Source organism: Hemicordylus capensis, chromosome 1 (assembly GCF_027244095.1).
Source record: "Hemicordylus capensis ecotype Gifberg chromosome 1, rHemCap1.1.pri, whole genome shotgun sequence".
NCBI lineage: Eukaryota > Metazoa > Chordata > Lepidosauria > Squamata > Cordylidae > Hemicordylus > Hemicordylus capensis.
The window spans coordinates 408,351,988-408,379,250 of NC_069657.1; the positions used below are offsets into that span (position 1 = coordinate 408,351,988).

At 45.4% G+C, this 27,263-nt stretch overlaps 1 protein-coding gene across 5 annotated transcripts in view; it reads left to right on the forward strand.

The window, feature by feature from the left end:
• Positions 1 to 1,836: 1,836 nt before the first annotated feature.
• ITPKB (inositol-trisphosphate 3-kinase B) overlaps positions 1,837 to 27,263 on the forward strand; it is a 125,646-nt gene continuing 100,219 nt past the window's right edge. The window contains exons 1-2 of one of the 5 annotated variants that reach the window (XM_053307093.1): positions 1,837 to 2,446; positions 9,627 to 11,590. In XM_053307093.1, the coding sequence (XP_053163068.1) occupies positions 9,815 to 11,590 (1,776 nt within the window). In that variant the 5' untranslated portion in view covers positions 1,837 to 2,446; positions 9,627 to 9,814. Of the gene's footprint in view, positions 2,447 to 2,664; positions 2,799 to 9,626; positions 11,591 to 27,263 lie in introns of those variants that run through there. The other 4 variants (XM_053307126.1, XM_053307115.1, XM_053307135.1 and 1 more) reach the window with 4 other exon arrangements.

Sequence of the window (27,263 nt, forward strand, 5' to 3'; positions counted from 1 at the left end):
ATGCCCCATCCTGCTTTTAGAGGGCAAAAGGGGGTTCCCCTCACCCCCCCTGCAGTCATTGCAGCCACTGCCACGCTCCATCCCGCCATGCAGCAGCATTTTTTTAAGAAGATGAAAGGGTGGCAAAAGCCTTTTTGCCTATGGGCGGCGAAAAGCTTAATCCGCCCCTGCACACAAAACCTGATTTGCTTCTGCCTCACAACTCTGGCCATCTGCATTTACGTATCATCATGTAGCACTATCTCAGAACACCAGTGTCTGATACATTTGGTCTTGGGCGAGAGGCAGATCAAGAAGTATCTGGAGGACACTTTACTTAGAGGAAGATGTGTGTTTCTATATATACCAATGATTTGTTGATATATGGTCGTCTGCATATAACAGAATGTGACATAATAGTCTTGATGCAGTTCTTAAATTGTTGATCTGCAAATAGTGGTTTGGTGACAACCAGGGGCAGTCTGTCCATGGAATGCAATGAGGTGGTTGCCTCAGGCAATAGATACTGGGGCACTAGCAAGGTGGCAAGTGGGGAGTGGCATTGGGTGCCCTGCCTCAGGCACACAGAGGTCTTGTGCAGCCACTAGTACCAATAATGACTCATATTATAGCCATGTTGTAACAGCTACAAAGAGTCATGTGGTGCCTACAATATTTATTGTGGCATGAGCTTTCATGGGCTCATCCCACTTTGGAAGAGGCATGGCCATGGGACCTACCCTGGGCTGTCAGACTTATTAGAGAGGGTGATGGAGGCAGTTTCCACTCTGGGTTGGAAAATCAGCTAGCTAGTCCTGAACTGAGGCAACTTGTGGAATTATCTGCTACAAGATGTGGTGACAGCCAACAACCTGGATGCCTTTAAGAGGGGCTTGGATAACTTCATGGAGGAGAGGTCTATTAACGGCTACTAGTCGAAGGGCTATAGGCCACCTCTAGCCTCAGAGGCAGGATGCCTCCAAATTCCCATTGCAGAGGAGTAACAGCAGGGAAGAGGGCAAGCCCTCAGTTACTCCCTGTAGGCTCCCAGTGGCATCTGGTGTGCCACTGTGTGAAACAGGATGCTGGACTAGATGGGCCTTGGACCTGATCCAGCAGGGCTGTTCTTATGTTCTTATTTCGTTGCTGGATTTCCCAGATAAACAGAGGCAGTCCAAGACATTTTGGTGCCCAAGGAAGAAAACTCAAAAAGTGTCCTCCACAATGGTACAGCGGAGAAATGCTTGACTAACAAGCAGAAGGTTGCTGGTTCAAATCCCTGCTGGGATGGGAAACACCTATATTGGGCAGCAGCGTTATAGGAAGATGCTGAAAGGCACCATCTCATACTGCGTGGGAGGAGGCAATGGTAAACCCCTCCTGTGTGTGTATATATATGTATATGTATGTATGTGTGTGTATTCCATATATATGTGATTGTCCATTGTTTAATCATCAGTAATATTATATCATCCAATGGGGTTCAACATGGGGCTGCTGTCAGACACTACCTAACGGTAAGGCTGGCCCGGTGTATAGTTATTGACTTTAGTCCTCAAAGAAAGACTTAACTGGCCTTGCCAGACATATTCCCAGAGGACCATCTCCCCCTTTTGCACACCTCCCTGTGCAAAATTAAAATTAGACTGAAAACGGGAAACTGAGGTTGCGGGTATTTGAAATGGCGATTCCTGCATGAATGTATTTCTTTCACCCACTCTCTGCGTGCCTTACTCGTGATTTTGGATGGAGCCACCGAGGATAGGAGCTGCAAAGCAGAAGCCCCGCCAACTTGGGATCTTGTTCTGCGAAAAGGAACTGGTTTCTCAAAGGTTTTTAAATAGCTGCAGTACAAGTTATTCAGTACACACCAAGAGCAACCGCGGGATGGAAAAATGGATGGTGTATCTTTAACCCACAAAGGTTGGAGCAGATTTTGTTCTGAGCGAGTTAACAATGGAAACTTTTTTTTTTTGGTGTTTCCCTCCAGCGGTCCTGCCAAGCAATAGAGAGAGAAAAGAAAAAAGAAAAAAGAAAAGAAACTTGTTCCGCTGAGTTCAACCCCAGACAGGCTCACAACTTCCTTCCTGCTTTCCGACCCCCTCCCCTCCCGACTCTCTCTCTCTCTCTCTCTCTCTCTCTCTTTTCGTCCTGTAGATTCAACAAACATTCAAGAAACAGCTTCGCTGAATGGCCAGGGTGTTGCGGGAGAAGAAGTCAAGTCGTAAACGAAGCGCAGATCGCGTCACAAAACAGAGTGCCCGACTCAGCTTACAAAACCATTCAGTCGCTCTTTTAAAATTAGACTCCGAGAAGAAGGAGAAACAAAAAGAGAAAACCAAACGGACGCCGAAAAAGCCTGGAGTTTCTGAATTTCTGGAGCGTTCGGAGGTCTGCGGGTCTTGATGCCTGCACTTTCCCCCGAAGAAATGTGAACGGTGAAGGTGCATCAGTCTCTGCTGAACAGGTAAGGCCGACCTCTTTCATTTCGTCCTGGGACTTTTGTTCTCCCCCCGCCCCAGGAGATCGCTCTCTGTCGGAGCAAAAAGAGTTGATTCGTTTAGGTTAGAATCGGCCGCAGGGGCGGAGGGGACGGATGGCGCACAGCCTTTCACAACGCATATTGCTCAAGTCTTGGCAAAACAGCTCTCCACGCTGTTAAATGGGCAGCGCCGAGCGTCCCTTGGTTGAGGCTCAACCGCACGTTCGTTTGACAGGGGGCGCCTCAGACAAACGGCTGCCTCCGGGCAAGAATCGCCGGCGGCCGCTGGAGTGAAAAAACGTGCTTAGACTTCCAGGCAAACAACAAAGTTCAGGCGGTTTGTTTGTTTGTTTGTTTGTTTTTTCCGGCTGGCGAGTTTTGAGAGGCAGGCAAGCAAGTCACCCAGTGGATTAGATAAATGTGCAAAGCCAGGGTGTGTCTGGGCAGAAAAAACGAACCACCAATTTGTCTGAGGTGTTTCGTGAGGGAGAGGGCAAGACGTCCAACAAGAAGCTTCTCAATTGTACATAAAGACACATGGCCACATCCAGCTATGGGTGTCTATCAAACGCACATCAGCTCCCTCCCTCCACAAATGGCCACACTTGGAGTTTCCATAGCGTGATGTGGTTCTAGAGAGCTAATTTAGGTATCACAAAGGCAGTTAGCTGCTAGTATGCAGTAGTTCGCTCTACTTTGACCTACACCCGAGGAAAGCATGCACAGGGGCGTAGCAAGGTTGGAGCGGGCCCAGAGACAAGATTTTTAAATGCCCCCCCCCCCCACTGAAGCTCAGCTCATAAAGTAAAGAAATCTTAAATGCGGCTGGATAGTGGTAACAAAAAGCATAGTAAAATTTATATATGTGTGTGTGTGTATGTGTATGTGTGTATACACACACACACACACACACCTATGTGCCACAATAGAATATCACCCTAAATTATTTTTTAAAGGTTTTTTAAATTGTGGATGATGCAAGTCATTTAATGGTACTAGAGAAAGACATGCTGTTCTGGTAGCTCCAGGTCTTAACGCTCTCATCAATTTCAGAGGATGAATACAACTGAAGGAAGCCCAGGTGGGTGTGTGGCTGGGGGAGTCAATCATGTGACTTGCCTTTGGGGGCCCCCCAAGGCAGTGGGCCCCCAGACAACTGTCTCCCCTTGCCCTATTATAATTACGCCCCTGAGCATGCGTATTGCATACTTGTTTTGCTCGGGCTTCAGTTCTGTGTGCACTTATTTAGGAGGAAGCCCCATTGAACTCAGTGGGATTTACTTCTGAGTAAACCTGCATTGTTGGATTACAGAACTATGTATGTGCAGTACCGCCTGTATAAAACTCATGCATGCTGGAATTTTGATAAATATGCTTTATGTGTAAAAACATGTCTGAGGATGTCCCAGTAAGAGCGCATCCAGTTCCAGAGATCTACAGAGGTTAAATACACGTGTGCGCGCACACACACACACACACACACACGTTTAAACAGATCCATATGAAGTAAAGTTGAACTGCAAGATGCACACACTCCTTATTCACAAATATAGCCCTGACACATTCATGGCATCCAGCAGGACAGTAGATAGTAACTTTGGAGGAGGTGCACACTGTTGTGCAAAGCAACTGCAAAAAATTGTAGGGAACATATGCTTGATCCAGAAATCTACACAATAATCTACAACTCATAAATTCCACAAGGGCAACTTGTAAAGGAAACAATTCTTGCAGAAATGTACAGTGCTACAGCCAATGAATTTTATTAAAAGTGCATAGGTTTTAGAATTTATTTCAAACTTGATTATGTTCACAGGAAAGCTTTGGGTGTGTCACTATTAACCTTGGCATAACTATTAACCTTGGCATGACTTTGCCTACCTCCTTAGGATGAGTCTAGAATTGTAAATCCCAGAATTATAAAATATTTTAAAAATTACAGTGCAAATAGAATAGAAATATAATATAGCTGTAAATCCTAGAGGATTTGCATATTCATATCTCATGCTGATGTGTTATAGCAAACCAACAAAATGCCTTGTGGCACTTTAAAACACTAACAAATTGCTTTTGTGAATTAGAGTAACTTCATCAGTTGCATGATCCATTTTTCAGGGCCAGCCTAAACATGATGCAGGAGATCTGTGAATAGTATTTTCCACAATTTTTTTTTTTTAAGTCACTAGCAGCCATGGAAAGGGCTGGAACTGCTGTGCTCGGTTAAGATTACCACTTTCTCGACACCATTTTCCTGATTTCAATTCTCCTGCCAGAGAGAGAATTGAGACAAAACATCCAGGTTACTGTATGGTACCTATGTATGTTTTGCCCTGCAGGGCAAATAGCAGCTGGGAGAGGGGAGATAGGTGGGCCTTAATTGGGAAATTATGAGGGAAATTATGTGAGTTACATGTTAACCCACTTTCATCCATGACCATGGCTCTAGCTTGAATTAGTCAAGCTCCCCTAATAAGGTAGCTGCTGTAAGCATCTTGGAGCTGACCTTGTTCCTAGAGCAGGCCTGCACAACATAAGGCCTGGGGGCCAGATCTGGCCCACAGGGACACTTTTGCTGGCCCACAGGAGCAAAAGTCCTGGAGCAACAGTAGAAGCCATGAAGAGCATTTGGCTTGACCTGTGACAAGCAGCAGCAGCAGCTCAATGCATTTGTCCACTTGAGATCAGATGTTCCTCACCCACCTTGCTGGTCCTGCCCCTGTACTAAAGCCCATTAACACCATCCCTCATCCCCCTTTGCCCCTGACTCTAACCCTCTGCTGCCTTGCTAATTTTAGTGTAATTAATGTGCTGAAAGTTGACCTTGGCCCCTGTATACCAAGTCATGGTCATTTCTGGCCCACCTGGACATTTGAGTTGTGTACCCCTGTCCTAGAGTATCAGGTTCCAGCTGTACTTTACTATTATTTATATACATAGAAATATAATATATGTAGATAACAACAACAGCAATATGGTTCCTGAATCCCTGCTCTCCCCAAGGGCTCATGGTCTAAAATGAAATGCAAGGTAGACACCAGCAACAGCTAGAGGAGGAATGCTATGCTGGAGCTGAATAGGGCAAGTTGCTTCCCCCCTGCTAAATATAAGAGAAACACCACTTTGAAAGGTACCTCTTTGCCTAGTTGGCTTTTGCACAGCTACAGCTAATGAGCCAGCAGCACCCCTTCCTGAAGAAGGCAGGATGAGCTGCTGTTGTACATGCTTTGGTCACATCCCTACTGTAGCCCATGATATGTGAGCTCCCTTTGAAAAGTGTTCAGAGACTGCAGCTGGTGCAGAATGCTATAGCAAGAGTGAATGACCATTTTTTTGAGCACGTGTCTTTGTTACAGTCAGTCTTCATTGGCTCCTGGTTTGCTTGCTCTTTATCACCTTTAAAATCCCAAAGAGCTTGAGATCAGTATATTTAAAGGGCCACCTGCTCCTACATGACTCTGTCAGCCCATTGAGGTCTTCAGGAGAGGCCCTATTCCTCATCCCACTGTTCTCAGAACTATAGTTGATAGAGACATGGCACTGGACTCTTATGATGCAGCATCCAGACTGTACAACTCTGTCCTTCAGTGTGTCCTTCACTCTGTCCTTCAGAGAGGAGAGCTGGTCTTGTGGTAGCAAGCATGACTTGTCCCCTTAGCTAAGCAGGGTCTGCCCTGGTTGCATATAAATGGGAGACTAGAAGTGTGAGCACTGTAAGATATTCCCCTCAGGGGATGGAGCCGCTCTGGGAAGAGCAGAAGGTTTCAAGTTCCCTCCCTGGCTTCTCCAAGATAGGGCTGAGAGACATTCCTGCCTGCAACCTTGGAGAAGCCGCTGCCAGTCTGTGAAGATGATACTGAGCTAGATAGACCAATGGTCTGACTCAGTATATGGCAGTTTCCTATGTTCCTATGTTCCTAGTAAGCTTCTCTGGCCCCTTGCTTATTGACCTTTAGATATTAGCTGAAAATCTTATTTTGCCTTATTTCAACAGATTTTCAGTTTTGGCTAATTGTCCCCCATTATTGTTGGCTTTGTTGAGGTTGCTGGTCTTGTTGCATTTGCTATTATTCGTTGGACTTTTGTAGTATTGTTTATTTGTTTTGCTGATTTTTTTTAGTTGTACATTGCTGCATTTTTGTATGCCACTTTGAGGGCTTTTGGGGGTGGAAATATGGCTTGTAAAATTTTAATGTAAATAAATGAAATGTCCTGGATTATGTCTAGTTTGGTCTTCAGGGGGTAGGTATACATAACACACACACACACACACACACACACACACACAGTACTACCCACTGAGAGTATCTCTTCTGTGCATCTGACAAATTGATATCTGATGACCCACAAACGCTTATGCTACAATAAATATGTTTGTTTTTATTGTGACCCAAGACTATAGTTAGTTATTCACAGATAGAGTGATGTATATAGTTTTGAGAACAGATTCACTTATGAGCAGAAGCCTATATGTAGCGCAACATATGGCAGACCATACTCAGATGATACCTATCCTTACTCAGAATCACCAAATTGTATTAGAAGAACCCTGCTTCACTAGGTGTGTCCCAAAATATGGGGGAAATCCCATTCTTTTACTATGATTTCATTACTCTATTCTGAGTACAAAAGGAAGTGCATTAAGAGATAATGATTCCATGCATTAAGTACAGGTATATTAAGAGATAATGATCTTGAACAAGCATCACAATAATAGGCACAGACACACTGTACTTTGTCCTGTACTTTGTATACTATCAAACTATCAAACACTATAATGTTCACACTATACTACTCTTATATTGGATGAGAGACATTTGGCTAGGAGGTGGGTCTGGTATGGGAGGAGGTAGTTGCATATTATGCAGCCCAATCCTGTGTATATTTTCTCAGAAGTAAATCCTATAAATACCATGGGACTTACTCTCAAATAAATGTACATAAGATAGTTTTGCATTAGACAGACAAATGTGCCTTAGTTGGCCCATATGCTTGGTAACTCCATCTGGCTTTCAGCAAGCTGCCCAGATACTTGCAAATTAATTAAATAGATAACTATTAGGCAAAACCATACAGCAACAAAAAATGTGACAGATATAATGGAAAGTAGAATGCAATGGGCAAAAGCACATCTAAACTTTGTGTGAGACCTTGCAAGTAAGCAGACACAAAAATTCCAGAGATCCTCACTCATGTAGGTAGTCACAGTGCAAAGGGCATCAGATGCATACAGTAAAAAAGCTTACACTGGACTGTAAAACAAAAAGAGGCATTTTTTAATTCAGAGTACAGCATACCACACAGATGCATATCAGATATAAAGGCCACAAACTCTTTCATCCTGATAGAAAGAGGTAGTGGCAATATGAGTTAATACACTCCAGTCAATACACTCCAGTCAATAGTGCATATGTATGTATACTTGTGTACGTGCATACATACAACACACACCCAGTACAAATAAATACTAATTCTGGGAAGAGTCTGTATTTCTGCTTCCCATAGCCTCGTCATGAGTCTCAACTTTAGGGATCCAAGTTTAATTTCATGTAGTTGTAGAGGATTGGGTACTCTTCCAGCATCCCCACAATTTCTCATAGTAAACAGATGGTGAGAGTTAGGGTTCTCACCATCCATTCCCACACTCCTCTGCCTGTGGGTGGGTCTCCCCTCAACCACACACCATTAACAGACCCATGGAGGAGAAAGCCCAAATTTGTCCACACAACCTCACTTCTATCAGTCTCATTTCCCATGCTTGTCACCCATCTCACCATCTTTCATTTCCCTCAGACCAGGGCCAGGATTGTTAGCTTAACTCCCCACAGGTTTATAGTGGTGTATAACACATTTCAATCTTTCCTCTTCAGCGTGAGCAGGGGCAACTTGGCAGGGCTCACAAGCTCTTCCCCTGTCCGCCTGGCCAAATTCTAGTAAAATCACCAAAACAGAAGCCCGATTTCTGTAGGTGTGCCCCAATTTCTCTGTCCCAAAGTCCTTGCCACTCATTTCTATAATATTTAGGTGACTAGCTGTGGTTACTGAGAGCCTCTCCTTGCATGTTCAGAGGTGGTTTTTTTGTTTTTTTTGTTTTTTGTCCTCCATATTTTGCTAACTGAGCAAAGAGGCACCTTTTTTAAAGTGGTGATTCTCTTTATTGAGCAGGGGAGAGCAACTGGCTTTATCCACCCCCAGCACAACATCCCTCCAGAGGTTGTTGTTTATCTTATATTTCTTTTTAGATTGTGAGCCCTTTGGGGACAGGAAGCCATTTTATTTATTTACATCTATTTAAACTGCTTTGGGAACTTTTGTTGAAAAGCAGTATATAAATATTCTTAGTAGCAGTAGCAGAGCATGTTGAAAAGCCGTTTGAGAGATTGTTGGCCTGCACTGCCCAAGTCAAGTCTCCCTCCTCACAGCTTCTCTGTATCTTCTTCAGTCAGCATTATCTTTTGTGCCCCTCCCTTGCTCTTCTTTTTGCCCCATGGAAAATATAAAGTGTTGGCATTCAAGCTTGTTTAGAAGTCACATTATTTCAATCTACTATGCTTACTTCTTTTTTAAAAATGACCTTAGCACTGCTTGAAAATGCTTTCTTCTTGATGATTGCTTTCTGTATTCCAGGACTAAGCCCTGGTATTAACATAGAATTAGGAGTTATAAAGTAGGCTGAGGTGAGGACTGTTAATAATGGTTTAGGTGAATATGAGTTTCCTGGAATCAGCCATTAAATAAATTGGCTTGGGTTATAACATGCAGGATTTAACGTACCTAAGTGGTGTTATATGAATCTCCATATTGTATTAAATCTCGGAAAACAATGAGTCGATTGTTTGCACATGATTTTTTTTTTAAAGACAGATTAGATAAGTTAATTGTAATATCTCAGCAGTTTATGGGACAAAATGTTGGCTTTGCTTGCTGCTGTGAGAGTATTTAAAATACTACTGCAACTACTGCTAAAATGCAGATCTTCACAATGCAGAGAAGGTGAGTCCCTATGAGGACTCTCTCCTAAATTTCCTTCACGGCCCCCAGCCCGGCCCCTGAGCTTTGTCGCCATTGGCCGAGCCCTGTCGCCTGCAGCCAATGAGCGCGACCGGCTGGAGCTGTCTCGGTTTTTCCCGCGCTGACTGAGTGACTGTCCTGTCTTTTCTTTCCGCAGTTGTTTATGGAGCGGTGGGTGCGGGCCGGAGGGTTGCCCTTGCGTGTCTGCTGCTGCTCCCTAGGAGATGCTGCCGCTGTCGCCGTCCTTGCTGCTGGCCCTGAGAGGACGAGGGCTGCTCGGCAGAGGCTGAGCTCGGAGGAGGGAGAGGAAGCGGAGCCAGTCCCCCGGCGGCTGGACCCATTACTATGGCCGTGTCCTGCTATGCGCTGAACACTTTAGTGATCATGAAGAGCGGCGGCGAGGAAGAGGAGAAGAGCGGCGGCGGCGGCGGCAGGAGCAAGACACCGCCTGTGACGCGCAGGCAGGTGGTGCCTGGTCTGGTCCGAGGAAGCGAGAGGCACAGCAGCTACTGCCCCCTGCCCGGGCGCAGCGTTGGCTCCAGCGGCAGCAGCAGTAGCGGCAGCGGCTCTGCTTTCCTCTTCCCTCCGGCAGAGTCGCCGCAGACAGCAGAGGAGTCGAGCGCTCGTGGGACCCCTCGACGGCTCAGCAGCCCCAGTTGGGCTTTCCGTTTCGGGGAAGGGTTGCAGACGAGCCCTCCCGGCCGGTCCCCTTCGCCTGGCTCGGAAGAGGCACGCAGGACGCCTCGGATCCTCCAGTGGGAGCTGCAGAACGTGCAAGTGACCCAGAAAGTGGGGCTCTTCGAGGCGCACATCCAGGCGCAGAACTCGGGCGCCGCTCCTTTCCTGCTCAAGAGTCCCCGTCCGGGCCGAAGGAGATCGCTTTCCCCCAACCCATCTCGGGCCCCGCAGCTGTTTGCAGACTCTCCGGAGAAGGGGTTGAGGAAGCAGGAGGAGGAAGAGGAGGAGGAGGAGGGGGTCAAGGGGCTACTGAGCCCGTTTTCCCGGCTAGAGATCACGGAGAGGACGTCGGAGCGGGAGGTGGAGAAGGGCTCTGGGACCCTTCTAGCACGCACGGCCGAACCGACTGAGACGTCCAGCGGCTCTCCTGTTGCGCAGGGCGCGTGGCAGATGGAGAACGGGCTTTCGAGGGCGCAGCCCCCGGAGGACACGGGGATGGGCGGCGGGGTGTGCCGAGCGCAGGACTCGAGAGCAGCGGAGAATGGGAGCAAATCGCCCAGGTTGTGTGGTTCAAGGGAGACTGAGAAAGGGGACACGTTGCCAAAGGCGCACAGTTCGGACAAGATGGAGAGGACGCACGCGATTTCTAGGGCGCAGGAGTCAGGGAGGGCGGAGAGAAGGCTGGGATCTAGTGGGAGGCAGGACTTGGAGAAAAGAAGCGGGTCCCCCGAGGGGAAGGACTCCAGAGAGTTGGAGGAGGCAAGGGGGTGCCAAGGGGCCCAGGCACCAGGGGTGAGGGGCAGCTGGACGCAGGTAGGTGAAAGCGATGCGCGGCATTCAGAGGCATCGGGCAGGGTGAGTGAGTCCTCGGAGGACCAGAGCTGCTTAGAAGTCGTTCAGAGGAGGAGCGGCTTTCTCAGAGGGCAGGGCTCAGAGCCTGTGGAGAAGCCCCTCCGAGAGCAGCTCCCGACAGCAGATTCGCCTTGCCTCGCTAGAACTGACAGCAAGGAGGGAGGCAGCAGCAGCAGCATACTAGCTTTGGCGGGCTCTGCGAAAAAGCAGATGTCAGCGCCTGAGCTTATGGCTGAAGCCAATGGAGCCGGGCTGCAAAAACAGCATCCTGGAGGGCAGCCGCCGCCCTCGGAGCCCTCTGCAGTAGTGGGACAAAAGCAGGAGAAACCCTTTGTGGAAGGGGAGAGCTGTTGTGGAGGAGGAAGCAGCATCCCTGCGGTCATTGTTACTGACTTGGGAGCTCAGGAGGAGGAAGAGACGGGAGAGGGTCCCCGAAAGAACATGCCCATCAGGAAGCTGTCTTCTTCATCTGCTTCCTCTACTGGCTTCTCCTCATCTTGGGAAGAGTCTGAGGAGGACATCTCCAGCGATCCTGAGCGAGCCTTGGACCAGAGTCCAGCCTTCCTGCAGACCCTGGATAAACCAAGAGTGGTAAGTCCTCCTGAACCAAGCAATTCAGTAATAGGTTGGTTTTTGCAGGTTTCTCAATGGCTTGCCAGCACATCTATAGGTTATTGCATTCTGCCTGTCCCGTGCACTTTTAAGATGGGAATTCTCTTAATGGGAAAAATTTGTAAAAAGTTGGCGGATTCCTTTTTGAACTGTGGTATTGACCTTTTGCTGTGTAATCCTATTGTAGCACTGACTTTTGTTCTGTTAAGGATGAATGCTTAATCTTCACCTCAAGGGTCACACAGTGGTATCCCTGTTTCCAGGTGAGTTTGTGTAATCCTGTTGGGCTGGAGCTTGGTAGTGGGAAGGACACAAAACATATTAGGATTGTGGAATGGAGTGGAGACAAAGGTTCAGAGCACCAGGTTTTGTCCGTCAGTCTAGAGGTGGCAATGTGATGGACTATGTGGCCAACATGCCTTCGCACTGCACAGTGGCTTCTGTTGAAAGTGTAAATAATGTACCTGATTTTTACTTTTTTAAAAAAATCATTGACTTCTATTCACAGGATCCTTAGTTCAGCCTAGTTCCATGTGGATCCCACCGCATAATGACTGCAGCTGTTGACTACAAATACAGATATTGGGGTGGGGGTGGGGGAGGGGGAGAATGCATTATTTATATCCACTCTGATGGTTTCCAAATTCCTGTGGACCTGTGATTCCAACAGGTGTTCAATTCTCACAGCCTGTTCCTCATGGATTCTCACTGTAAGTTAATGGCAAAAAGTCATCGCACAGTGAGAGAAATTGTGTGAATTCCAAGGCTCTGGCTAGGGCTGAAAGATCTTCAGCTTTGTCAGGCAATTGGGGGAAAATATTCTGATTCGTTGTCATCTTAAAAAATAAAAGAGAGACCCAGAAAATGTACTAGCTCCTACTCTTTGTTCCACTTAATTTCTGAGACCCCTTCAGCTGTTATTAATCAGGAATGCTTCATGGTTTTATTCTCAAATAACAGCCAAAGTTAGTGCCAGGCGCTTTTTGTCTGACTTAGCTGTTTGCACAGAAGTCAGGTCATAGCATCAATTACTCATAAATTGAAAATCACATGATTTAAAGAGAAGTTTCCTACAGACTTTAAAAGAAAATAGGAGATAATGTGTTTTGACCCAAGTACCTAACAGCTCAATTTTTAAATGTCAGGTAATCAAGGGCAATGGCAATATGTTTCGCCAATACATGCTAGTCTGTTGATAGGAAGATTATGACATGTTACCAGGGGCATAGCAAGGTGGGAGTGGGCCCAGAGACAAGATTTTAAAATGGGCCCCCCATCTCTGAAGCTCAGCTCATGAAGTAAAGAAATCTTAAATGAGGCTGAATAGTGGTAACAAAAAGCATATATATGAACATCATCCTAAATTATGTTTTAAAAGGTTTTGTAAATTGTGGACAATGCAAGTCATTTAATGGTACTAGAGAAAGACATGCTGTTCTGGTAGCTCCAGGTCTTAACACTCACACCAGTTTTGGAGGATGAATACAACTGAAGGAAGCCCGGGCGGGTGCGCAGCTGGGGGAGTCAGTCATGTGACTTGCCTCTGGGGGGCCCCCAAGGCAGTGGGCCCCCAGACAACTGTTTCCCCTTGCCCTATTATAGTTATGCCCTTGCATGTTACCTAATGGATCTTTAAAACATAATCATACCTGTGCCCTCTTTATAGATTCATATTAGTGAAGCAGTTTATGTTCATAATTCCTTATTAAAGTTTCAAGATGTTCTAAGCTTTTCCTGTAGCGGAGGTGTTGTTGGGTGTGTGTGTTTTAACTGTAATGCATTGTAAATATGGATCATTATCTGAGGATTCTCAGGTCATGGGCTTATCGGATTTATATTCCATGAGTTTATATTTCCATGTTCAGGAGATGTGAACCAGATCTTTTGGTTCCTGTATTCAGAATGCAGCCCAGAGTAATACTCTGGTAGATACCTAATTTCAGCAAAGCTACAATAGAGGTTCAACACTTATCCTAGTCTTGCAGCTCTTGTCTAAACATCCCTTATGTACAGTGCATGTGGTATTGTCAGGGCATGTCCAGTTACAGTGCGTAGCAGGTTATTGGTGCCCTGAATGAAGGATAGATTCACTGAGAATATTGTGCTTTGCATGATGTGAAACTGATTTTTCTGACACTCAAGATTGCTGTTAAGTGTGTGTCTGTGAGAGAATGAATGAGAATTGGGGTGTGCATGTGTGCAATAGCACTTACAATAGCACTTACATTTGCACTTACAACACTTACATGTGCACACGCACAGATCTCTCATATTACTTCTATTTTGACCTTAAAGCCAAGGTCTGGTACTTCAGATCAACTGGAATGTCGGGGACTGAACTTGGGACTTACTGCATGCAAATCATGTGCTCTGCCATTGAACTATGGGCTCTTTCCAAAACTGAAGACAGAACAAGAGGCTGGTTTGAGACCAATAATGTCAGAGCAGACCTATACTGTGCATGTAATTCTGCCTTTCATGTCAAGTTCCATTAGAGATGTGAAGGGCTGGGAGAAAAAACCCAGGAAATTCTGGGGGAGAAACTTTCTTTTTCTTGTTTTGTTTCTTTCATTTTTTTCTCCAAGGTGAGAGATGGAAAAATTGGAAACTTTGGGGAAACTATTTTGCTCTGTTAGAATAATGCATGGAAATGCTTTACATGGAATGTTTTTAAAGTATTATCACTTCCTGCCTATTGCTTTTTCAAAATGCTGTGCAAGAAGTATGTAATATGAAGATGTTTTATATAATAAAAATAATTACAATTCTCATTCTGTATAATTTAGAGGTGTGTGTACATGTACATATATACATATACATGTACATATTATCTATATCTATATCTATCTATAAACACTCTTGCATGCCAGATGCATATTGGCCTTTGCCTTTAATATAATATGCTGACATGTTTACTAGGTTTTCCCAGGGCCCTTCTTTGCGAATTGTTGCCTGCTTTATACTTATGGCACTTGTATATTTATGATGTTTAAAAGTATAATGCCTCTGTTTTATTTTTTAAAAAGGAAATTTTTATGCATTAACGTGTACATAGTTCATTTGTCTTTAAAGAAGTACAGTAACGATATTATACTTTAAAATAGTATAAAAATAAGGACTGTCTATTTCAATTGTTCCTATATTTCTGCTTTTTTCTCCCGGGGGGGGCGGGGACAGAAAAAACTTAATCCCACCCCCCCATGGCTTCAAAATTTCTGGACACTGTACATCCCTAGGTGCCAGCACAGCTGGCACCTAACTGTAGGAACTTTTAGATGCTCTGTGCTCTGCTTTCCCTTGTGATAAGTTACTCAGGACTTTGGGTGCCATGGTGTTTGAAAATGGACTTGAGGTGTGTGTGTGTATTTGTCATTAGAAGACAACCTCTTTCCAATCAGTTCCGGCAGAAAATAAATGCTGCCGGCTGTTAGCGTTCAGGGAGAAGCTGTTAATCATAGTCTAATGCAGCACCAAAGTAAATGGCAGCTAATATTTTAGACTTTTAGTTCTAAGCTTAAAGACTAGTGAACTCTTTGTGGCACAAGCTTTTATCAGCTCACACCCACCTTGTCAAATCAATGAAGTGGAGTCTAGTCTATGAAAGCTCAGGTTGTAATACACTTGTTTACTTTTAAGGTGTTGCAGGACTCCTTGTTTTTGGTGTCAGTCTCTAACCTCTCTGTAATTTGGTTGGCTCCCATTGTTGGGAAAGTTGCCTGATGTAGCCTTAATGTGACATGCTGGTAAAAGAGAGGTGCTTCACAGCTTCAGGTTATGACTGATGGCTACAGTCACATGTATAATATAATGTGTGAATACATTCTATGCAAGATTCAGGGGTGGAGTTTACTTTGTCCAATATTATTTTGTCCAAATGTGCGGCTTGACTTGGTTTCTTCTGTGAGACCAACATGTCTGCTAATACTTCTGGAAGAACAGTCCTTTCCACTTTAACTTAGAAGGGAGGATACATACACCCGCCTCTTTTTACAAAACTGAAGGCAAGCCAGGTTGCTTCTTGCTAAGGATGTACACTCCTGGCAGAATGGAGAGCCTCCATGAAAGGGTGCTCCCAAGGGCATAAGGCTCACTACCAGGCCGGGGGTGTGGCTGTGAACTCATAGGTTGAAAAGACCCTAGTAGACAAGTGAAAGCAGCATAATTTCACCTCAAACTCTGTGAACCACAGTAAAGGAATTTAAGAGAAAAAACTGTACATCTGGTAAATGAATTTGGTAATTAAAAACACGACAACAATGAATGCACCACTGAGAGACCTTAAAGGCCAAGTTGAAGACAGATAATCCTGAGAGAATCTATTATGTGGTTGCTAAGAGTCGACACCGACTTGATGGCACTTAATCAACCAACCAACCAACCAATCAAATGAATGCACGGAGAAGCAGTCCAACGATATAATAAATAAAAAAATTGTTGGAGGGAATAAACCCCTGTCTCAGTCAATGTCTATATAATCTATCTACAATCTCGCTTGCATAGAATAACAGCACTCACTCTTTCTAAAGAAACAGTTGCAGTGTGGTCAGTAGATTCACAATCAGCATAACAGCCTGGAGAGGCCTAGCTGCTGCTACTGTCTGGCCAGTCAAACTAATTAAGTGAACCGTTTCTCATGAGCAGTGAGAAAGGGCTACAGCGAGGAAGCCCTAAAGAGCTAACCTCTCAGTAGAAAATCATTCTGCCTTCCTTGGACGGGCGGATCACCTGCCCAGACGAGTGCTGGCTGCTGCCAGCAACTCTGAGGGTTGGGGTGCCGGAACTTGTCACCCCATGTCGCCCTGCCCCCTGGAGCTCCAATAAAGCACCACACAATTATTAATTAATGCATGGTGCATTATTAATTAATTAATTAATTATTAATGCACAGCGCATTATGGGAACCCCCCTCCAGTGTTCCCTCTAACAGGGATTCCCAGATGTTGTTGACTACAACTCTCAGCATTATTTATTTATTTATTTATTTATTTAACATATTTTTATACCACCCAAAACGCAAGTTCTCTGGGCGGTTTACAAGACAATAAAAACAACCAATAAAAAGATTAACATATTTCAACAATTAAAATTTAAAAAGTTAAAACTATTAAAACACAATTAAAACAATATCTAATTAAAAGCCTGGGTGAACAAATGTGTCTTGACTGCCCTTTTAAAAGTTGTAAGAGATGGGGAGGCTCTTATTTCAGCAGGAAGTGTGTTCCAAAGCCTTGGGGCAGCAATGGAGAAGGCCTGTCCCTGAGTAGCCACCAAACGAGCCAGTGGCAACTGCAGACGAACCTCTCCTGATGATCTCAATGGGCGGTGTGGTTCATAGCAAAGAAGATGTTCTCTTAAATACCCAGGGCTCAAGCTGTTTAGGGCTTTATAGGTGTTAACCAAAACCTTGTACTTTGCCCAGAAATTTATTGACAGCCAGTGTAGATCTTTTAAGATAGGAGTGATATGGTCTCTCCAAGATGACCCAGAGACCAACCTGGCTGCCGCATTCTGGACTAACTGCAGTTTCTGGACTACATACAAAGGCAGCCTCACATAGAGTGCATTTCAGTAGTCATGTTTGGAGGTGATCAGCAGATGTACTACTGTTCTGAGGTCATTTATCTCAAGAAATGGACGCAGCTGGTGTATCAGCCGATGCTGATAAAAGGGACTTCTGGCCACTGCCTCACCTGGGACACCAGGGAGAGTTTTGTGTCCAGAAGCACCCCCAGACTACGTACCTGTTCCTTCTGGGGAAGTGTGACCCCATCCAGAACTGGCAGATCAAAGTAATCTCCCAAGTTCCGACCCTGCACAATAAGTACCTCCGTCTTATCTGGATTCAGTCTCAATTTGTTACCTCTCATCCAGCCCATCACTGCCTTCAGGCAGGCATTTAGGGAGGTTATGCCTTCTCCTGATGACGTTGACATGGAGAAATAGATTTGGGTGTCATCAGCATACTGAGAGCACCCTGCACCAAATCTCCTGATGACCTCTCCCAGCGGTTTCATGTAGATGTTAAACAACATCAGAGACAATACGGAGCCCCGAGAGACACCATACGGGAGTTCAGTTTTTGAAGAACAGCCATCTCCAAGGGACACCATCTGGAATCTGCCTGAGAGGTAAGAGTGGAACCACTGCAAAGCAGTGCCTCACACTCCCACCCCCCTCAGACACTCCAGAAGGATACTATGGTCGATAGTATCGGAAGCCGCCAAGAGGTCCAAAAGGACCAACAGAGTCACACTCCCTTGTCAATTCCCAATTGGAGATCATCCATCAGGCAGACCAAGGCAGTCTCCATCCCATAGCCCACCCAGAAGCCGGTCTGAAACAGGTCTAGATAATCAGTTTCATCCAAGACTGCCTGGAGTTAGGAGGCTGCCACCCTCTCAGTTATCTTGCCTAGCCACAGACGTTTGGAGACAGGCTTATAGTTGCTCAACTATGAGGAATCCAGGGCAAGCTTCTTCAGAAGTGGTCTAATAATTGCATCCTTAAGAGAAGGAGGCATCCTGCCCTCCTTCAGAGAAGCATTTATGATCTCTACTAGGCCTTCTACAACAACCTTCCTGCCAGATAGTATTAGCCACGTCGGGCAACGGTCAAGAGAACAGGAGGTAGCATTGCTCCAAGCAGCTTGTCCACATTCTCACGAGTCACAAACTGAAACTAATCCAGCCTAACCACATAAGAGGAGTTACCAGACACTTCCGATTCAGACACTGCACTAATTGTGAGGTCTAAATCCAAGTTGGCCCGAATATGAGAGATTTTATCCACAAAAAGACTGTTAAACCCATCACAGTGGGTAATAGATGGTTCCAAATTCTGATTCAAGGGTGGAGGGGCACTAACTAGCCCTCTCACAACCCTGGACCACTCCGCCAGACATGAACTTGCGGACCCAATACAGGCTGAAAAGAATCACTTTTGCTGCCTGTATTGCCAGAGCACAGATCTTCAAATGTGCTCTATGTTGTAATCTGTCGGATTCGGGTTGAGTCTTCCTCCACTTGCGCTCCAGTCATCTACCTTGCTGCTTCAGCCCCCGTAGTTCTTCTGCATACCAAGGGGCCAGTTCTGAAGCGGGTTGGAGAGGACGCTTAGGTGCAATCATGTCTACTGCCCTGGTGAGCTTGCTGTTCCAATTCTCCACCAGGGCATCAACAGGATCACTGGCAGAGCCAACACGAAATCCCTCCAAGGCTTCTTGGAACCCTATTGGATCCAATAACCTTTTCGGGTGGACCATTCTAATGGGCCTCTCATCCCTGCAAAGGTGGGGTGTGACCGTGAGTCCAACCTTAACCAGATGGTGGTCTGTCCATGATAATGGGGAAATCACAGGAGTCCCTACCCACGGAACACCACCCTGATCAGAGTGAAAGACCAGATCAAGTGTGTGATCTGCAATGTGCATCGGTCCTGACACCCTTTGGGATAGGCCCATAGTTGTCGTGGCCGCTATGAACTCCTGAGCTACCCCGGACAAATTGGTCCCAAAGACCATTGCAGCTGGGGGTTCCGGGAGTTGTAGTCAACAACATCTGGGAATCCCTGTTAGAGGGAACACTGCCTCCCTGCCAGTCTAGCTGCAGCTGCGGCTGACAGAATCATAAAAATTGGGTTAAGGGAGCACTCACTCCCTTAACCTTGTTTTAAAGGGAGGCTTCATAGGTGGGTTTGCCGGTCTCGATCCCGGCGGTAGACATGTGCATGCAAAACTGGGCTGGGCTCCCTTAGCTTGGTTTTACATATGCATGTGAATAGCTTCTCTGTCTTGCAGATTGGAGATGGCTATATTTGGCTCCAGTCTTGGGAAGAGGATGTAGAAAAGAGTGAACCATGAATGAAACAGGCTTGTGACATTGCTTAGTGCAGTAATCTAGAGAAAGTCCATATATTTGACTTCATAGTGTACCTGCCTAGAGTTGCAGTTGCAATGTTATACAGGCATTATACTACCATTATAAGAAGATATTACTTGTGTTTCTTGTTCCACTTGCCCTTTGTTTGATGAGTGCTAGTGCAGTCATCTCATTTATCTCTTCAATAAGCTTGTGAGGTATGTTAGAGTAAGAGATGTGAGTTTTATGGCTGTCCAGAGAATTGATTGAACCTGGATCAGACACACCCAGATCCTTCAAACTGTCTATTTATACCATATTGGCCCTCCATCACTTAGTAGCATTATCATGGAATTTTGATGCGTAGAGAGCTCACTTCCTATTTGCATTTCAATGGGACTGCTAGCTTCACATGATTTTCTTTTTATCCTTTTGTGTTTTCTCTGCCTTTTGCTTCTTATGGCATTGAAGACAATTGGTATTCATTTGTTAATTACATGTTTTATGTAGTGGTTGCTGAGATCTAGGCAGGGACATCACAAGTATTGTAGCAGTACAGATTCATAATGATAAAAATAATGGGGTATTACAGCTACAAGCGTAGTATTCTCAGCATCGGTGTACACTGGAACTTGAAGTTTATCTTACGAAGCTGGCTGTAAGTTCAGGATGGACACATTTTCACACAATATACAGTGGTCCCTCGACTTACGAAGTACTCAACATCCGAAGATTTCGACATACGAACGACAAAAAATACCGGAAGTTGTTGCTGGTTTAGATGCGGCTTCCTCGACCTACGAATTTTTAGATGCGGTTTCCTCGACCTACGAATGTTTCCGGACCTCCGTGGGTGTGCTTTTCGACTTACGAAAATTCCGACCTACGAACGTGCGTTCGGAACGGATTATCTTCGTAAGTCGAGGGACCACTGTATAGAGGTTGTTCACATGACTGGGCAGGTGGAGTGGCATGCAGGAAGGTTTGTTAAAATCACCTTCTCCTCAGATGACTGATTCCATGTTGCTGGGAGCACGGACTGTTCTCCCACGTGATCCGCACTTTGTTTCTGCAGTGCAGAGCTCCAGAGGCTGGGACAACACGTCCTGGCTTCTGGATATCCCACAATGCACTTTGTGACACATGCAATGTATTGGGGGATTCCCCCAGGAGACAGGTGCTCTAGGAGCCCATCTCTGTGTCCACTGGGGCCAAACATTGCCCCAGTGAATACACATAATCCAGTAGCCCGGGTTAAGGGAGCGCGTGCTACAAAGTGAGGCTAGGCGGTCCTGCCCTGCCAGGATTGGGCCCGATCCAGGCAGTTCTCATGCACAGCCTAACACAGGCTACGCTTCCCTAGCCTGGGTTGGGGCACGTGTGAGAACAACCTCCTAGTTAAACAAATTGCTGTCATGAGCTATGGTGCTGGCTAGTAGCTTAAATGATTTTAAACAAAGATTAAACAGATTCAGAGTAAATAGGCCTTCTGGTGGCTAAAAGCTAAGAATGTTAAAAGGCAGTGTACCTCCCCATGTTAAAAGGCAATGTACTTCCAAATGCAGATGATGTATCCAAATGGAGGATGCCCATCACCTTCATGTGCTTCTTGTGAGCTTTCCAAAACATCTTGTTACCCAGCTTTGGAGATAGAATGCTGGACTCCATTGGCCTTTTGGAGGATACAGCAAGACAATCCTTATTTTACATAGCATGGAAACTGCAGATTGTTGTATCTTGCTGAAAATCTCAGCTTTTGCCCCCCCACCCCCAGCACATATGTTATCTGTTTCACAGGGGTGTATTATTTGATAATGTATGGGCATTGTCTGCTGCTGCTGGACTAGGACCGGGGAGACCTGAGTTCCGATCCCTATTCAGCCATGAAACTAGCTGGGTGACTCTGGGCCAGTCACTTCTCTCTCTGCCTAACCTACTTTACAGGGTTGTTGTGAGGAGAAACTTAAGTATGTAGTACACTGCTCTGGGCTCCTTGGAGGAAGAGCGGGATATAAAATGTAATAAATAAATCATCATCATCATCATCATCATCATCATCTTTATTTGCAACACACCAAAAATAAAAATACAATACAAAACAATTTAAAAAATCTTTTTAAAAAATCAGTTTTAAAAATCAAAATTTTAAAGGACTGAGTGAACTCCTGTACAAATGTATCTTAAGGCTGTTTAGAAAGATGGGAAGTTGCCTTATACAGATTCAGACCATTGGTCCACCTAGCTCGGTATTGTCCACCCAGACTGGCGCAGCTTCTCCAAGGTTACAGGCAGGAGTCTCTCAGCCCTATCTGGAGATGCCAGGGAGGGAACTTTGAGCCTTCTGCATGCAGATACTCTTCCCAGAGCAATCCCATCCCCTAAGGGGAATATATTACAGTGCTCACACATGTAGTCTCCTATTCAAATGCAAACTAAATGGACCCTGCTTATTAAAGGGGGCAAGTAATGCTTGCTACCACAAGACCAGCCCTCTTCCCTTTTTATTGGAGTTAAAATTCTGAAGGGCTATATCTGGGTTAAAGGTATGTTTTAAAGTAAGGATTGGAATCCTTGTGATTGCTTTTGGAAGAAGATCCACATATGACATGATTCTAGCATTAATTCTAGAATTCTTATGTTTTCCCAAAAGACATGTGTACTGTAAATTCTCGCTGTCTTCAGATACAAATATATTTTGTGAAAGTGCCTCAGTATTTCTAAAAAATAATGCAAGAAGTGGCCCTGCAGTGGCAGGTAGGGATGTGCACGGAACTGCGGCGGGAAGGCTTGAAGGCGGTGGGGGTGCTGCTTTAAGAGCGGGGGAGGGTGCACTTACCCCTCCCGACGCTTTCCCCCTGCCGGCTTCCTTTTTTAAAAAAGCCCATCGGGGCAGCAGCGTACTTCCCTGCAGCCCCATTGCCCCCATTTCCCGGATATGACCAGAAGTCTTGGATGTGCCAGCGTGCACAGGCATGTCAGAGACTTCCGGTCATATCTGGGAAATGGGGGCAACGGGGTGGCAGGGAGGTACACTGCCGCCCTGATGGGATTTTTTTAAAAGGGTGCTGACGGGGGGGGGAGAGTGGCAGGAGGGGTAAGTGCATCCTCCCCTGCTCTTAAAAGTTAGACACCCCCAGCTGTCAACCCAGTGGAACCACCAGTTCCGTGCACATCCCTAGAGGCAGGACCCCATAACTGGTGTGCCACCTAAGCTTACAAAAAGCAGGAATGAGACCTATTAGAAGAAATACTCACAAAGTAGTGAAAGACACAAGCAATGTGTTTTGATGAAAGTTAGTGTGTGTAGGTTGTATGTGTGTATGTACACACGTGGGTGGGTGGGTGGTGGGGGAAGAATCTATGTGATGGTTCTCAGTGAATTACTGTAAAAGTCACCTGAAGCAGGCCTTGGAATGAGGTTCTACCTCCAGTACTGATTACAGAGAACTTTCTCCAGTCATTGTGCAAAAATATAGATTCTCTGGCTGACAAAGAGCTTTGCATGAAATACACAGGGCCCTTCGCTTTTCGAAAGCAGAATGTCACTGGTCTTTGCTTATTTTTTGCATTGTATATAGGCTTGCTATTCTCCAGCTGCACAGAATATATGCAGCTGCCAGTGAAACTGGTTGGAGTTACTCTTCCTCTGAAAGAGAAGATGTTGGCCTGGCATGTAAAATAACAACTGCACGCACAGATGCAGCATGTCACCCACAGCTATAAAAGCTTTATTGGGGCTTGGCCTCCAGAGTATCACAGCTCCTGGGGAAAGTGCAGCAGACAGCTTGCTTGTTAGGCATTCAATGCAGTTCCTGAAAGTGAAGGACTTGGTGCTGGCAATATCCTCGCATGGAGTGCGAGATGCCATTAACTGCAGTTGTGTCTATTTCTCCTATGCTAAGTGCAGATGCTGAAAGGTTCTGCTGTGCTCGTGCGACTAACCTACATGCTCCAGCATTTCTGCTTCTCTCTGCTGGCAAGGTGCAAGGCATCCCAGGATCACTGCCTGCTTTGAGGTCAAGCCGCCATTAACATAAGCAAAACAGCATGAGTGTTTGGGAAGTGTGTGTGTTCGCTGTCAAAAGGGAAAGTGTCTTCATGCCTTTTGAATGGCAGCAACCGTGAAATAGCTCTGAAGTGAGCTTTGTTTATACATAACATGTTCTAGCCAAGCGTCAGCCAGCCCCTCTGCTTCTGTTTTTGCCCGGGGTGTTCCGAAGCTTTGCATGACGGAAACACTTCTCATTAATTTGCCATATTCAAAAGCCCTTAGTAAGATACACATTCGTTCCTTCCCTAGCTGTGGTACTATTTTGGGGATTGAGGGAAAGAGAGAAGCCCATTACTTTGTGGAGTCATACCTTATGAAAGAGTGAGTAGTAACTTACTCTTACTACTATGTGGCAGCTAGGATTTTATCCAGAGCTGCCCGCTGAGATCATATTACACCCATTTTGAAATTTGTTTCTGGGTCCAAACAATTCAAGGTGCTGGTTTTGACTTTAAGCCCCAAACTAACTATTTATTTATTTAATATTTAAAACATTTATATACCGCCCAAAACACAAGTCTCTGGGTGGTTTAGAACAAAACAATAAGAACAAACACAAAGATTAAAACATTACAATTAAAATTTAAAATGTTAAATCTATTAAAATCACAATTAAAACAATTAACTAATCAAAAGCCTGGGTGAACAAATGCATCTTGACTGCCTTTTAAAAAGTTGTAAGAGATGGGGAGGCTCTTATTTCAGCCGGAAGTGTGTTCCAAAGCCCTTGGGCAGCAATGGAGAAGGCCCGTCCCTGAGTAGCCACCAGATGAGCAACTGCAGACAAACCTCTCCAGATGATCTCCATGGATGGTGTGGTTCATAGTGAAGAAGGCATTCTCTTAAATAAGTTTGGTTCCTGGATACCTGAGGGACCACCTGCTCCCAAGGGTTCCTTCCCTCTTGACGAGCGCATCAGAGGGAGCTCTGTGCCACATGCCGACAATGACAGAGGCTTGGCTGTCATGCATGAGGGAGAGGGTCTTCTCAGTTATTGCCCCCAGACTCTGGAATGCTCTCCTGGGGGGCGTCTGCTCCTCAGTCTCCACACAGTTTTTAGAAAGCAAGTAAAATCTTGGCTTTTTACGCAGGCTTTCAGATGAATATTTTTGTTGCTGCTGCTGCTTTGTATCTTATGGTTTATATTGTATGCTTTAAAAACTTTTTAATTCGATTGGTATTTATATATTCCATTTTAACATTGTGTAATTTTTATAGTCTTTACATTGTGTTAAATGTTTTGTAAAGCACCTTGAGATTGTTTTAATGAAAAAGTGGTATAAAAATTTAACAATAAAAACAATTGGAACCGTGTGTGAGGTGATGGGGGCCTGACTCATTGGTGGTCTGAGTCCAGTTCAGCAGCAGGAGTTAGTGACTAACCTCCTGACTGTTGAAGTGCCTGTGCTTAAGCCCCTTAAGCTCTTTGGGTCCTCTAGCATCATGCCCACGGCTGCAAAAAAGGACTAAGAGGCCAGAGCACTCCCTGCACTTCAGAACTGCTCTGCAAGATGGGAAACAGGTTGCTGACCTTCAGTGATGGGTTTCTAGTCTTAACAGAGCAGTTCCAGAGTGCAGAGAGCGCTCCAAACTCTTAGTCCTCTTCTGGAACAGCAGGCATGCTAGAAGACCCAGGGAGAAGCACAGGGGCTATCACTGCATGGCTGCTAGCACTGCATGGCATGCACGCACACTTCTTTAGTCAGGGATGGATGTCAGGCAGTGATTGTGACACAGACTGATTAGTGCATTCATCAGTATTTCTATGGATAGTGCTATCTTGCATATTGTGCTCCCTTCCCCTCCTCCTCCTCCTCCAGTCCTGGCAAAACACCTGATCCATTTTGCTCTTGAGAACTAGAAGTCCAAGCAAAACATTGGAGTGGAAAACCAAAAGGAAAAAATTCTTGGAGCTGCAGTGAACAATGCTGCTCTTGAACATCGCCAGCTAGCCAGCCAGAGGGCTGCTCCAAGTTTTCCCAGCTGCTGCTGCATCTCAGGGAGCAAAGCTTAACTGTGGAGCTGCAGATCCCTTATTACCATGGCCATCTCATCGAACTGTATCCTCTGTAGCTGCAAAACTTCAAATACATGATGGTCTGTGGTTGCCAGTTCCAGCTGTTTAATCACTGGTCCTTCCCCATTCACACACCAAGCAAGCAAGGGAGCGGTGGGGTGGGGACCCAAATTTTAAAGTAAAAGGAGTATGTGGGTGAGGGAAACGGAGTCTACCCTCCTCCCATGGAAGTTTATCTGAGGGAGAGCCCCTCTCCCTCAGAATTTTTCTGTCAGCCATGGTCACTTCCAGCTGGGAGGGATTGTGGAGAGGGAAGCTGCCAGTGCTGGTTCTACACTCATGTGCTTGGCTCTCTTTCTGTAAAAATTGGGTCCCACACTCTTTGTACATGATGGGGCAGTTCCACATTTAAACATACAGAACTGCTGCCATCAAGGCACCTGCAGGCTGCACAGCTCTTCCAGTAGGTATGAGCCACTGTGGCAATAGCAGTGGGTTTTTTGTTTTTTTCCTTTAAAAAATTCCTCCAAGGAGCCCAGAGCGGCACACTACATACTTGAGTTTCTCCTCACAACAACCCTGTGAAGTAGGTTAGGCTGAGAGAGAAGTGACAGGCCCAGAGTCACCCAGCTAGGATCATGGCTGAATGGGGATTTGAACTCAGGTCTCCCCGGTCCTAGTCCAGCACTCTAACCACTACACTGTTCTATACCGATGCTAATATAGGCATGCATTTCACTAGTGTGTTTCGCTTACTGATACAGTTTCCCCATCTTATTTAAGTGCAAACATTTAAAATGTCAGAATCTATTAAAATATTAAACTTTTACAGCTTCTGAAAAGTAGATGAAAATGGAATTACCAGCAAAGGATTTTAAGAAAGGAAATCTTCAGTAACCAGTAAAAGCTTTTGGGGAAAAGATTGAACTGCTAATAAAAGCTGTGCAAAAATAGGTACAGCTGGAATCCTGTAGGGCTGGGCTTCCCAGTTTTGGGTCCAGATGTTGAACTACAACTTCCAACATGGCCATTGTGGCTGGTGATGATGAGAGTCGAGTCCAGCAATTATATATGGGGACACAAGGTTGGGAACCTGTGCCCTAAGCAAATGGAAGGTACTGCAACGGAAAATGCTGTTTGTGAGTCAGGTGGTGCTCAGCTATTTACTCTGAAATAATCTATAAGGAGCCTATAGCATCTCTTGATTGTCTATCTTGAAGATACCTAATGGGAGACTTTTAGGGACATGAAGTACCTGCTGAAGTTTAAAACTCCAGAGCTTCAGAAATGAAAAAGAGGCAGGTGGTGACACATCCAGTTCTCAACATCTGGGTGGGTGAGAAGTCTTTCCATATTGTCTGCCACCTGCCTCTTTCTTCAACTTCTGACTCAAAGTCCCTCCAGCTAAAAACTATAGACTGCTGCTGACTACAACCAGAGAGAGCCCAGCCCAGCCCTGAAGATTGAGATCATCACTGGTGGGGCTAGGGTCCTTTGTAACCTCTGTCTAAAACAAATATTTACCACTGTTGAAGTGTACCTTGAGATACATAAAGTTGAAGAAAGGTCTGACTGAATGAGATGAGTCTTTTTTATTCTGCATGATAAAAATAAATCAAGGGTGTGGGCTTGGTACTATAAGGGGTGGAACTTGGTCAGGACAGGGTGGAGGCCTCTGGCAGCAAGATTTTCCATTAATAACTTGCCCTGCTTTTATACCCCTGGGAC